This window comes from Terrapene carolina, unplaced genomic scaffold, assembly GCF_002925995.2.
Source record: "Terrapene carolina triunguis isolate 2854851 unplaced genomic scaffold, T_m_triunguis-2.0 Scaffold89, whole genome shotgun sequence".
Taxonomy (NCBI): Eukaryota; Metazoa; Chordata; order Testudines; family Emydidae; genus Terrapene; species Terrapene triunguis.
This window is the reverse complement of record NW_020664440.1, coordinates 17,199,133-17,213,726: the sequence shown is the minus strand read 5'-3', so window position 1 is coordinate 17,213,726 and position 14,594 is coordinate 17,199,133. Positions and strand designations below refer to the sequence as shown.

General features: G+C 45.3%; 1 protein-coding gene across 1 annotated transcript in view; it reads left to right on the top strand.

The window, feature by feature from the left end:
• The window catches only part of PLXND1 (plexin D1), a 130,202-nt gene that overhangs the window by 98,793 nt on the left and 16,815 nt on the right, over positions 1-14,594 (top strand). The window contains exons 26-32 of the mRNA XM_026650260.2: positions 2,229-2,375; positions 4,667-4,823; positions 6,231-6,334; positions 7,936-7,999; positions 11,003-11,037; positions 13,196-13,300; positions 14,138-14,301. Of these exons, the coding sequence (XP_026506045.1) occupies positions 2,229-2,375; positions 4,667-4,823; positions 6,231-6,334; positions 7,936-7,999; positions 11,003-11,037; positions 13,196-13,300; positions 14,138-14,301 (776 nt within the window). The remainder of the gene's footprint in view (positions 1-2,228; positions 2,376-4,666; positions 4,824-6,230; positions 6,335-7,935; positions 8,000-11,002; positions 11,038-13,195; positions 13,301-14,137; positions 14,302-14,594) is intronic.

Genomic DNA, 14,594 nt, shown 5'->3' with positions numbered 1-14,594 from the left:
CCATGGTTTCTGGATTTTAAAGTTTAAGAGCCAAACACAGAAATAGAATCTAACAGGCTGAGCATTGTAGTTTATTTTCTGTGTTATTACTCTTGGGTGTTAGACCATGATCCTTTATGCTACAGCAGAGTCTGATATACCCATTTCAATTATTTCTTGGGCCATTCTCCCTCCATGGTATGTTCATATACACAAAAATTTGCCACATGATCAGCTTCACTCAACACACTATAGTAGGTTGGAACCAAGTAGTAAATAGCTAATCTACCAGCAGAACTCACACAATAAGCTTTTGCTGGCTTTGGAGGCAGCTTTATGACTAAGGTGTAATTTAACTCTAGCTGAGGTTTTTGAAGAGTCTGAGAAGTGGAAGCAAGAAATGCAGTCATGATATGTGGATAGAGATGAGCCTTGAACCAAATCAAACCACCTGTCCTAAACTTTGGCGGGGGAGGAGGGTTTGAATCTGAATCAGGATCCAGATGCAGCTTTCATGACTGGCCCTTCTTTCTGTAATAGGCTGAATCTAAATCCAGGATTCAAGCACCTTCCAACCTTTCAGGGGATGGAGTTCAAATCCCACATCTGAACTGAGCACCTGTGACCGTTCCCTATAAATACATGATCACATGCTGTGTAAAACAGAGAAAGTCCTGATTCATCATAGCAAGGCCAGCTTTGGGAGCACTGAATGCAACGAGGTTAATTTATAGGCGCCCCAACTCCAAATCACATAATGATGCAAGCAGGTGACATTTGCATGTTCCTGTCAAAACACTCTCTCAGCGTCAATGTCATCCTCTTGAATGACGGCTATGAATTCTCCTTTCACCAAAGTCATCTCCATGCCTTCTGATTTTCACATCTCTAATCAAGCCCTGCAACTTTTCCCAATCCTTAAAAGCACAACCAGTTCCTCCTAAACACCTTTCCCAGTGCACAGCCATGCATTCCTGCATGTGCCTTTGGGATGACTAGCATGTTACCCCATTCAGAAGGAATGTTACAGAAAGTTGTTAAACTTCCACAGCAGCCCCAAGTAAACTTTCCAGCTTCATTAGAAATGTCACCCTTGGAAAATTAAATATATGCACTGTGGCACAGATGGTGTGTGCCCACCTACACCCATATTGTAGTGTCGTATCATTAGCTGCACTGAACGCAGCAGAATCAGAACTGACATTGAACTAATTGCTTTAGCAATTATAAGGAATTTGGAATAGAAGACTCACCAAGTCTTAATTAAGAAGCAGATTGAACAGGCTCTAGCATCTCATGGTTCAGAAATGTCAGAATACTCGGATATCAGTTGTCTTGGGTAGAGTTTCAGATGGCAGGGTTGTGCATATATGTATGTCTGTGCGTGCATGTGATGCTCAGAAAAATATAAATGTGCAATAATTTACACTTGCTTCATTTGGAAGAACTAACACATGAACATTAGGGTGGATGGGATGTACTCCAGCACTGACATTTTTTTTTTAAGGAAATAGATAATAGTTCTCTAGTGCATCTGTGTCACTGGAGTGACTGGACCAGAAATGTTGCTGTAAATATGTTTAGATGAACTGGATTGAGACTAGCAGGAAAGTATTGCTATTTGTTGTTAGGATAGTACTATAATGATCAGGGCTCCATTGTGGTAGGGACTGTGCGAATGCAGAGCTTATATTTGTGCTCAATGTGCTATATGATACACTATCTATTTTGTCAATATATTTTAAACCATATAAACACTGCATTCTAGTTATGAGACATAAAGCCATGTCCCATTTGTGGTAATTCATGATCCTGCAGCACTTCTTGTAGGAGTTAGTCAGCCTGATTTGGGCTATCACATCCTGCCTCTCTAAAATTCCCTCAGTTCAGTTGGGAATTTTAGACTTCAGTTGGATGTGACATCCTTCTTCACTTCCTGTCCTAAACTGATGTGTTGTGTATTGTTGCCAGGCACTGTTACTGTGAAATGCTGAATGCCTTCAGCTCCCAAGAATTCAGTGGGAGTTGAGGGCACTGAGCTCTTTCCAGGGATTTCTCAGCACCTGGCATGGATCAGTCCCTTAAACAGCAGGCACTTCCAACTCCAGAGGTGTCTGGGACCTTGCAGAATGAAATCACTATGTTACCTGGTGCATCTGTGCAGACCCTGTCTTAAAGGACCATGTAGTTTGAAGGATTTACTTTAATTGATTCCTGGTTACCCACTTCCTTTCCTTTTCTTTCCCCAGGAGACAGTCGGGGAGCCCTTCTTCCTGTTGCTCTGTGCTATCAAACAACAGATCAACAAGGGTTCCATTGATGCCATCACGGGAAAAGCCAGGTATACTCTCAATGAAGAATGGCTGCTGAGAGAGAACATTGAGGCAAAGCCAAGGGTAAGTGAGTCTTGAACCCCTCACGTGATGCCATGTCAGGATTCTGCAAAAGCCTAAAAGGCAATTAAAAAATGTTTGCCCAAGAAAACTGTAGAGGCTGATGTTTAAAAAGAGATAGCTGTGCAACTGTACTCGCAAAGTATGTGTGTAATGTTGCACCTTTGCTTGCATTTGTCATTCCTTTGATCGCACAGTCAGATCAGATTATTGGGCATGTAAATGATTCACCCTCCTCTGCAAATGCTGTTACCCAGTTTGTACATATAATTGTGATAATCGTGCATGTTAGACATGCAGTGGTATAGGCACTTTTCATGTGCAGTGGTGACCCTGTTTCAAAAGCAGGCATGCAACAACCTCGACAAGGAACATATCGAACCTGGCTCTTGCAGAGTCCATCTGATTGGCCCAGATTGGGGTGATGCTAAATAGATAGATATTGTTCTCTGGCAGTCAGAGGGTTAAAGAACAAAGAGTGTCTCCTCTTTACAGTTTCTGGCACGTCAGTGACTTCAGTGCCAATGAGAAGTTGCTAGCTATAAAGTTGCAGATCTGGTGTGAAGGCTTTTGTACAGGATGTTATAGGAATCCTGCTGAAAAGTAATCCTGTAAAATGCCTCTCAGGAATAAATCAGACAAAAATGTATATTCAAAGAGACTTGTTACCATCAGCCTACAGAGAATGCCGTAGACAGGCCTATCCAGAGCCTGGCCCAAATTCTGCTTTTGATGTCAATGGGGAAAACCTGGAGCAGCTCCACTAAAATCAGTGAGGCTACTCCAGATGTACATCAGTGTGACTGGCTATGTCTACACTACACTGAGAGCAGGTTTTGACCCTATATCCTTAGCTGCATCTCTGCAGCTTCCTTTTACCAATTGACCTGTAATTCACTGCGCAGACTAAGGAGGATTAGCAGCAGGACTCTAGCTATTAACTTTCTCAGCAGAGATGGTAACTTCTTGAGTTTGAGTGGGGGAGAATTGCTGACCCTTTGCTTGCAAGTAACAGAAATAAGCCAGAGCAAGGTAGGCAGCTGGAAGCAGAGTGAGTCCTGGATTAGTTCAGACTCACTGCCAAGCCCCCAAATGATGGTAACTGAAGCTGGTTTGAAATTTGGCTGCACATTTCACCTTGAAAAAAAAACGACCTGTCATTAGATGCTAGGGGCAAACTTTTCCCTTTGACTCTGCCTATGTATGCACGTATTCCATGCTCTTTGCCATGCGTTCTTGGTGTGTATGCTTCCATTGACACATTAGGCTGGGACTTGCACAGGAGCCAAAAGAAGTTGGGCACCTAACTCCATTGGGCTCCTGTGAAAATTCCATCTGTGATTTTAAGTGGCCTGCTGTTAACAGAGACACAAAAACAACACCCATAACGGTGTGGGTGCAAAATGGGAGGTGGTGCTGAAGCTCGTTTGGAATCAAGTTGGTGGTGTTAGGGGGGTGAGAGAGACGCTGGAGCAATAGTGACTGGAAAGTGGGATTTGAATCGGAATACTGGATCAGCCCAGCTTGTGTTGGGAGGAGCGATGTGATTGGACACCCAGAATGTGAGCCTCTGTTGCTCTTCCTTTGACTTCATTGGTAGCTTCCCCAAAGAGAGGAGAACAGGATACGCTCCACACTGTCCTGTTCTCCCAGAAGATAGCCGTCACTTTTGCTGTCCTGTGTCTGGCTGATGTGAACGTTTTCACAATGTCATGCACAATGGGCCAATTTACCCCTTTCCATGGGAGTTGATGAAGCACAGCTTCATCGACTCCCATGTCACTGCCCCCACTTACCCCAGTACTAAACTTGGCCCAATGTCTGATACAACAAAACCTTTATGCAACTGAGGGAGTCCATTCATAGCATTGCAGGAAGCCACAACAATGGGCACTGACTGTCTCCCTTGTCACCAGTCTCAGCAGGACATGAATGGGCCATGGAGACTGAACAACCCTCTCACCCTTAGAGGTGGTCCCTGTGGGGCAGGGCTAAGGCCCTTTAGCAGGGCAGAGTAGGGGAAGCTTGCACTGTTGCTCCTCATGCACCCCTAGCTCTGTGAATAAATAGGGGCCCTCAGTCTCCAGGGCTGTAAATCAGCATCTTTCACCAGCACTGAGACTCAGACAGAGATTCTGTTCAGTGGGATTTCTAGCAGCACGATGCATGGAATGTACCAATAAAAACTGTACGTGCCCTGCAACCTCTCGGTGTCCTTGGGAATCAACAGCCCATTATGGATCATCCCCATCCATTACAGATCACCCCAACCCTAACTCTGCCTCTCCCCACAGAACCTCAATGTGTCTTTCCAAGGCTGCGGCATGGACTCCCTGAGTGTTCGGGTCATGGACACAGATACTCTAAGTCAAGTTAAAGAGAAGATCCTTGAAGCTTTTTGCAAGAATGTCCCGTACTCCCAGTGGCCAAGAGTAGAAGATGTTGACCTTGGTAAAGACTCTTTTCCCTTGAGAAATGCCAGTCCTTATTTTAAGGGTGAAGGAGCTCACTGTGTACACTGAGCAGCCGTCAGCTCTTGGCATCGGCATTGGCCGGTTGGGTGGATAGAGAGGGGGCATACCCAGAGGAAGTAGAGCCCGTTCTGGGGGAACAGTGATCCCTGGTAATGAGTCATAGGGCCAGATTCCAGTTGGTTTGACTGATGTGTGAAGTGCTGTGCATTAGGACAGGGGAAGCTGGTGTTATGTACACAGCAAGTGGACAGGAGAATAGCTTAAGACATTGGAGAGGTACTTTAACTTGCACCTTCTTAAACCCTGCCCTCCTCTCTTCTGGCCCCTGTGTGTATTGCTCAGCCCAGCATGGGCTGTCTTACTCTCAATTACGGACACTTGTATCTGCATACTAATGGGTAACATTCATCACCTTACCGGCACTAGTCTGGGCATAGACTCAGACATTTCCTTTATCTACCTATGGGCCATCTCTTTTTCCAGGGAGCCAGGTGTGATCCAGGCCCTAACAATGAAAGGGAAAGTTAGGAAACAGCTGTGTCCTGTTCAGCTCTTTGTCAGTAGTTGGCCAAGGTGTTGCCTGGCCCTGCTCCCCATCCCAATTGACTTGGAATGGTGAGTGTGGCCATGGGTGACATACTAGGCAAGTGCACTCAGGAAAAAATGGAGGAGGAGATTACATGGCCATTGGAATTCAATGTCACAGGTAGCCACAAAGGGGTGACATTCACCATGGCCAAAGCCTCGCTAAGCAATGCCCATGCAGAAGGCAAGATGTGCACCAAGTAGCAATTGTGCCCCTCACCCGGCTCACCACTAGCTGATGCCCCGGTACATGTCTCCAGGTAATCCTGCAGAAGAGCGGGAACACTTTGCTTTTTCTCCATTGGCTGATGCACACTGGCCTTTGGGGCCCGGAATCTGGTAAAATGAAGCCCAGGCATAGCAATCCCCACTCTCTGCCCACACCACACAGCCCTCCCTCTTGTGCGCTGTAGGGAGTGGGTCAGATTGCTGGGCGCAGTGGAGAATTTATGCCGGATGGGGACTGACAGGGCTGCACACTTGCACCTGGTGAGATGGGCAGAACCCTCTGCACCTCCCTCCGCACCATACAGTCCAGTGTGGGCTCAGCCCCAGTTCACCTTCCTGCCCTAAACCAGGAAATTGCACTTCCCGCTTCTCGAGTTAATCCTGAAAGCTTTCCTACCGCAGGCCTGTGAGAGGCAGCTGTGTTCCAGTCACATGGCACAGCAGAGCCCCCAACACCTCCAAGCACCTGTTCTCTACATTGAATGTGGCGTCTAAGCACACATTGCTCCAAGCCGAGGTACACGTGCACTGCTCAGGCTGGTTTTGCATTAATTCCCTTGTCTGTATTTAGAATGGTTTGCCACAAGCACTGACAGCTACGTCCTGCGGGACCTCGATGACACTTCAGTGATGGAGGATGGCAGAAAGAAGCTCAACACTTTAGCCCACTACAAGGTAAAACTGCAAGTGCTCACAGAGGGACTTCCCTTCCTTCCAGCCAGTCTGTCCTCAGGGACATTCCCTTGCCAAGGAGGATTAGCAGAGACAAGCAGGAAGGTTGCCATAGCTCCATGAGAGCTTCCGGGGAACAGACATCTGCCCTGGCAAGAAACTCATTAATATTGCAACACATTGAGATTAATTAAATGCTCTTCATGCAAAACAAGTTATTACTGACAACATAAAAGGCTCCTATTCCCAATGGCCACCATCCATGCTGATGAACATCATAGCACTCCCGTTCCCTGCTCCCACTGAAATCTATGATAGAGTTGCCATTGACTGTCCTGAGAGCAGGCTCTGGCCCGCAAATGGGAGCTGTTTGTTTTTGTAACAGGGCGTTCTACTTAAAGTGACGCTGTCAAGGAGCTGAAGCCTAAAATGTAGGTTACATGTGATTTCACCAAAAATGGATCTGAACAGAGATGTTTTCTTGGCTCTTTTTACTTTTAAAACTAAATGAAAACTGGAGTTTTTACTGGATTTTTGATTTCCACGTACCCCTGGAATGCTGGAAGCACAATCCACCCTGCACTGCTGCACAGTGCATGGAAAACCAAAAGTGAAACATTATGATCGCTGTTACTGTGGTAGCACCTCCGAGCCCCATTCAGGGACCACGGCCCCGTTGTGCTAGGTGCTGCACAAAAACAGAACAAAAAGACTGTCCCTCCCCTGAAGAGCTGACAGTCTAAATTTGGTGGCATTCTTCCTTGGGAGCGAAAGCATCTAAATGTGAAAAGCCATTTTTTTTTCTTTTGAATAATCTGATGTGTTGTTACTTTAATACATAAATCTGAGGTGTCTATCACCGTGGTGTCTGGAACCATTTATCTATCTTAGATTCTTATATGGCCTCCAGTACCATAGTATTGGAGCACATCACTGTCTTTAAGGTGTTTATTCAACGAAGAAGGGACATACTGTTATCCCCATTTTACAGATAGGAAACTGAGGCACAGAGAGGCCAAATGATTTGCCCACAGTCACAGGAAGTCTGTGGCAGAGCAGAGAATTGGACCCAAGTCCCAGGTTAGCACACTAACCATTGGACCATCCTTTCTCTCTTTATTTAGAAATAACAATAGTTCCACCACGAGAGGAGCTTGCACTAAACACACACACAGAGCATTTCATTTCTTGCTTGGCATCAGTCAAATCCAGATAGTGTATTTCTTCACACTCCTAGCGAAGGCCATTCTCCCATCCATCTTCTTAGCCTGGAGAAAGAGATGAAGTGTGGGCCTTCCCCTGAAAGTGGCAAGGCACCTGTGTCATTAGTCACTAGGGCCCAGATGCTCAAAGGTATTTAGGTGCCTAACTCCCGTTGATGTCATTGAAATATTGGGAGTTAGGCATCTAAATCTGGGGCCAACATCAGAGCATTTTATTCCGTGAGGTGTGGTTGTCATCTTCAGCATGGCAGTTTATGTTTGCTGTTCAAACACAGCTGCATCACCAGTACAAGGCTGCCCCAGCTACAGAGCTACCTCGTTTAGCTGTAATCCCGAGTATTCCTTGACATCCCTTACCTTTGTTCTTCTCCTCCTCCTCAGATTCCTGAAGGTGCCTCTCTGGCAATGAGTTTATCAGATAAGAAGGACACCACGCTAAGTCGAGGTAATTTGCTTTTCTTTCTCTTTCACAGTGATTGCACAGGTGACGTTTGTTTTTAGAGATGGGAAGTGGGATCAGGGTTAGCTCTGAGGGGGTGCAAAGAGCCTGCAGACTGCACATTTCAGACTTCTCGCTGAACAGATGAGTGTGGGGTTAACCCCATGGCTAGCTAGAATATTGTGGTTCCCATCATTCCTGGAGCACCATCCCTGGAAATGCATCAAGCATTTAACCAGTGATGATAATCAGCTTCAGCCTATGACACACCTCCTCTTTGCCTGGGAATGCTGTAAACACATGGGCAGCCCCCATCAGTACACAGGGCAGATATTTCTGAGATGCCTGCAGCCCCAGTGCTGAGTGCCCTCAGTTTCAGCTTCATCTGTCTCTTTTCTGTGGTGCTGCACAGCATGGCAGGCTATCGAGCTGTGATCCTCACTGGGACCCAGAGCCTGAGGTAAAACTCGGTGGGAGTAAAAACTGAGGATTTGGCCCCACAGTCGTAGTGTGATCTCAGCTTTGCTAGGCAGGGTGACCTGGCTACTTCTAAGTGAGCCTGTGACAATGGAATAGATCATTGTGTCCTTTGGAAGCTATCAGAGCTCCAACAGGATCTCCAATTGTTCTTCTTCGAGTGCTTGCTTATGTCGATTCGATTTTGGGTGTGCACGCACCCATGTGCTCAACTGTCGAAGACTTTTGCCTCAGCACTACCTATAGGGCTGGCTGTGGCGCCCTCTGGAGTGCCGAGCTCATGGCGCAGTATATCAGGATCTCCAATTGTTTTTCCAGCTGGTGCTCTTTACCCAATGGGGCTTATGATTAAACTGTGTCCTACATTCAGTTAAGAGGCATTCATGGCACTGTGGCAAATATATAAAGAATGAGCAATCAGCTCTTAAACACCCCCTCCTTTCCATTGGATTCTTTACTACTGAGATACAACAAGCCCCAAATGTCTTCAACTGGTCACAGAACGCTAATGCTACAGGAACTTGTGTGGCTGAATCCTGCCATTTATATATGAACGGTGCAGCACCCTCAGCCAGAATTGATGGCTAGACAAAGAGACAGAAAGACAGAGCAGAGACACTTAGTGCTCTATTGACTGCAGTGCATGACATTTTCTGTGTGGCGGCCAACAGTCTGGAAAAAAGAAAAAAAAAAAAGGGAATCCAAAGAGCTAGGAGCAGTGTTGCTGCAGTATTTTGGCAGAGCTGTGGGGGGCCAGGACGGGAGACTGCCAGGACTATAATACGTTGGTCATCAGGCTGAACAGCATGAGGTCATCTCCATCAATGCTGCTGAATAGGCCCATTTGTCACGCTTTGTACTTGAATGGCTGCTGTTTAGTGTTGTGACAGCCCAGCTCCCAGTTTCTGCTGAATGCTTCACATCAGGCACAGGGGTGAAGAGTTTTTAGTTGGATGAGTGGTGTGCGAGTCGTAGATCAAGGGTTTATGGTCGATCCTCATGTGTCACTCTGACATCCTGAGATGAAACTTCCAAACTTTTCATTCCAACACTAGGGGTTTTATAGGTCACTTGTAAAAAGGAAAAACAATTGATTTTGTGTCCTTTTGTGCTAAGCCCCTTTTTAATCTGTTTATACAGCACCTAGCACAATGGAGTCCTGGTCCATGACTGGGGCTCCTGGGCGCTATGGTAATACAAATAATAATAATTAATAATAATAATAATAATTATTATTTATTAGTGAAATTTGTGGGTGGAGGAGAGGGGAGGGTTCTGATTTCTTTCTTTTTTAACCTTAAACATCTGGATTATCAAGTCTCCTCCTGTGTTTGCTCAAGTACTGTGTAGAAAATGGGGCTGGGACCTATCTATCCCTCAGTTTGAAGGTGTTTGAATCTTTCACAAAGAACCTTTTTCTCCCAGATGTTTGTTGGAGGTTTGCATTGAATAGGTGTTTAGAAAAACAAAACAGAAAAGGAGGAGTTTGAAACTCTCTAATCAAAGATCCCTTCGCCTCTCAATTACGCAGGGTCAGTCTCTTTTAATGTCAGCATTCGTCTACTTCTCAAGTGCTGCATAGAGTCATCCGGCAAAGGCAGGGTAGAAAAGAATTTCATATGAAGAAAAAATCAAACATAAAGTTTAAAAGTTGCCAATTTTTTTAGGCCTTCACACGTGCTAAAGAAGAAAAAATGGCACAGCTCCAATGTCATTTGCCTTTGAGATCACTTTTAAGCTGCAAGAATGTTGAAGATCTTTGCACTGCTTTGATGGGGGAGGAAGGTTGCGTTGGATGGAGCGGAGGGTGGAGGAAAAGTGTTGCACTGCCATGCAAGAGCAAGTTCAAAGAGCAGCTGAAGCAACACACCTACCCTCCCTCTCCCCCACAGAGATGCTGCCACTCAGAGTAACACACTCACAGAATAAATGGAGTAGATTCAGGATGGTGCCCCAGTGAAATGTGCCTTTGCAGAAATGTATGTCTTGTTGGGTCTTTCCCTGTAGCTATTGACCATCAGAGTCTGAAAGCAGAAATCATTGCCTGCAAACAAACAGTTACAGCAGCTTTTGGCCGCCAGATTTAGTCAGCATATAGAAATCAGTTTCCTTTCTGAGACTGGGTGATAAGAGACTTTCTGAAATCTGAGTCAAACAGTATGTTGTCCAGTAATGATAAATGCTGAAGTACAGCCCAGACAAGGCCAAACATAACTAGTGATCAGAGTGCAGGACTGGAACTTGGCAACTCATGAGTTCTAATCCTGGCTCTGGCACGGTCTTCAGGCAAGTCACTGTGCCGCTCTGCCTCAGTTTCCCCATCTGTCAAAGGGGTTAAATATCAACTTCACAGAAAGGCTGTCAGGATTAGCTAAAGTGCCTTGTACAAGAATCACTAAGTGTTGTCCTTGCTGCTCCTTCCCCAAAACACAGCACCCATACCCAAACTTTTCCATTAGCTGATTCTGTATGAAGTTGTCTGCGGCACAACATAGCAAACTAAGCTGTTCTGTTTTTCTTTATTTTTTCCAGTGAAGGATTTGGATACCGAAAAATACTTTCATTTAGTAAGTATCCCGTTCCAAAAGCAATCAAGGCTAATGACTCTCCCACTGTGTGTGGCCAAGGCTGTTTTCCTTGGGGGGTTACTTCACCCATCTCCCACCTCCTCCCCGTTTCCTTTGTAGGAAATGTCTATTTGGGAACTGGACCCTCTCACCAGGAAATTGCCTGAGAAAGGAGGTACTGATAACTTAAGGAAAAGGCAATCAGTGCACACAAATCCCAACAACAACTTCCCTGGAGCCTTGTCTTGTGGCTGGGAAAAGAATTACTTAGCTGGAGGAGTGTAGTGGGTGGGAAGGAGGCCTGGCCAGATGGAATTTGCAATGTACAATTGTTATGGAATGAGCCTGCCTTGCAGCAATGTATTAATGTGCACTCAAAGGGCAGTAATGCTGTGCGGAGTTTTTTTGTCAAAGGCAAAGCTAGGAATGCTTTCCATATGTACAGTAAATGCAGGCGGATGCATTTGTCACCCAGCTAGCTTGTTGGCTGGTGATCAGGCCTGCCCAGGGGGTTGGCTGACCCCCTGTGGTTACTGCGTTGTTTGTGTAAGAAGGTAATACTTGAACATACGGTATGTTTGGCAGAGAGAATTCAGTTTTTATCTTAATCTTGATCATAGTCTCAAACATATTTCACCTTTTTGATGGCTGCCAACTACAGATGCAGGAAGAGCAAAACCCTGCTAGTTGGGGATGTTTCAAAAAATGGAGTTCACTGCAAGCCTATCAACTTAATCTTTACAAGGAAGTCGTTTCTGCCATACAGAAGGATTCCAGCCTTTTTATTCTGTTGCTCCATCATGGATTGTTATAGCAAGAGATCTTCATCTGGCCTAAATCAGCATAGCTCCATTGATGTCGATGGAGCTGTTCCGATTGACACCAGCTAAAGAGCTGGCCCAAAGAGTTACATTCCAAAGTAGGGGTAGGTAAGTTCCAATGGTATGAAACTCGATGGGAGAGGAGAATCCTACTCAATGTGACTATATTATTATGATATTCCTGGTAACCTCTTCCCCCCACGGTATTTCTGCTTTTGGACCCATGTCATTTCCATGTACGTGATGGAAGAGGAGAGAATCCTCTTTCAGCCTTGATTATGTTAACGTAACCCAGCTCCGTGGGGCTGAAGCACTATGTGTGATAGTGGCAGAGGAACCCCTTTACACTGCACTCAGTGAGATGCTGGCTCCCCATGATACCTCCCCTTCAGAGAGACCAACAGCGGGGTCGAGAGGCTGCATATAAGACAGCCTTACCAGCATGGAACATAAAACCGGTGCTGCAATGGAAACAGAGCAGAGATCTGTGGCCTGCTCTAGCTGCCCGTTACCATTAGAGAGTTCAGAACAACAGCATGGACTGAGCAGGAAGCTAGGAGAGAAATGCCTGTTTCCTAATCCCAGCTTTGCCACTGAAGCCTTGGGCAAGTCACTTAATATATATTATTCCTCACCCATCTCAGTGGGGTAGTGAGGATTTATGAGTTCATGTTTGGACAGCACTCTGAAAGTCTGAAGTGATGTATTGTTAAACGTTATAAGGGGGAAAGGGGCATTTCGAGCATCAGGAAATATTTTATGAACTTCACATCTTTCCAAATAAAAAATATTAGAACACTGCAGGAGAAGAGAGAGAGGGTGAAAGTGCACATAGAAAATAAGAAGAAGAGGTACATCAGTGACATGCTAGGGCACTGCCAGGGCATTAATTCAATGATCTGAACAATGGAACATTTAGATTTTGTTTTAAAGGTAGCAGGGGGTTTGTTAACAAATCAAACAAGGTTTTTGTGCTTTTTCCACATTTCAAGGCAAGCTGCTTTTTCTGTGTAAGCCTGGCCTTGTGTTGCTGGTATCCCAAATTACAGCAGCACTGGGGGAATTCAAGAAGTGAAATAGACCAAAAACTTAAATGAAATTCATCGGTTCATTTTCGTTGTCCAAGTTAAGAGAAATAGAACAAAAGGCACAAATAGCAAAAAGTCAGTTTGAGCTTTAAGTTTCTTTCAGTTTTAACTAATCTAATTGTGTGTTTAGCAGCATAGATAATGTTTTATTTAATATATAAATTGTGTGTTGGTAACATCCCTTTTTACTCAGTAAAAAGATGTCCCGAAGGCAGGAATCTTGAGCATATTTTTTTTATATTGACTCAGGTTCTTCCAACTGATGAACTGATTGAACATAAGAAGTCCCATAGACAGAGCCATAGGAAAAAAGTCCTACCTGAGATCTACTTGACCAGGTTACTATCTACAAAGGTAAGAGAAGCTGGGGCAGTGTAAGAGTTTTGTTTATGGGAAATAGGATTCCTGTTGGTAGCTCTGTCATAAGATGTGACTTGTTATTTTGAAGCAAGGTTACATTATGCCCTGAGTAGAGATGGGTGCTGTAGCATCCCTCACTGTAGAGAAGAGATGGGACTCTACCATACCGAATATAAGGAGGCTGAGGCTGCTGGACAATAAGCAGACTCTATAGTTTTCTCTGACTTTCTAGCTGGTAATCTGCCTAATGAAGCCACACGTTACCTCCCTGTGGCCTGGCCTGGCCTATACACTTAGGAAAGGGATTCGGATTACGACAGAGGCTCAAGACCCAAAATTAAGATTTGGGCACAGACTTCCCCAAAGTTTGGGGATGTTCAGGTCAGAGGAGGGGGAAGAGCCTTGGTTCAGTCTGCATTCGGTTTGGAACTTCCCTACACTTCAAGAGTGTTTGGATCCAGGGCTTGGGCTCAAGCCCGTCTTTAATCCCAGTGTGATGTATAGCTGGACCAGAGATCATAAGAATGGCCAACAGTCTCTAGTTTTCTATTTACTGTGCAGAACAATCACAGATGTGCTCTGAGATCCCAGCAGCAAGAAAAAGCAACCTCTATGCCAAAAGAAATTAAATCCAAACTGGAGCTAATTATATCACCATGCACAAAACTAACCTTTCTCTCTCCCGTTTTGCATCCCCTCCCTCCCTCAATTTACTAAACTGGCAGCGAAGTCTCTTCCACTTGTGAAGAGCAAACCCAATCCCCTTAGAATAGTAACTTTGTTTTAGTTGTTGCTTCACCTTGGCCAATGCTATGTGCGCTTGTCCCCTAGGGAACACTGCAGAAGTTCCTGGATGACCTATTCAAAGCCATTCTCTGTATGCGAGAGGACAAGCCGCCTGTGGCTATCAAGTATTTCTTTGACTTTCTGGAGGAGCAAGCGGAGAAAAGAGGGATCTCTGACCCTGACACTTTGCATATTTGGAAAACCAACAGGTTTGGAAGATGCGACCCATTATTTCCTTCCTTTCCAGCTCACAGGACAAGTAGATGCAAAGCCACAGTGCCCTGAAATAATCATTAGAGTGATAATGCAGAGAGCTGGTAACGAATACAGGATTTAGAGTGCTTGGTACGGCAGAGAACTGGGGCGGGGGCAGAAACGGAGAGCTGAGGGGTACAACTAAGGGACAGAGGAAAAAGGGACAGAAAGGGGGACAGAAAAGCAGAGGGGCAAGTGGGGACAGAGAGCTAGCAATATTGCCAACCTCAGGTATTCAGAAATCCTG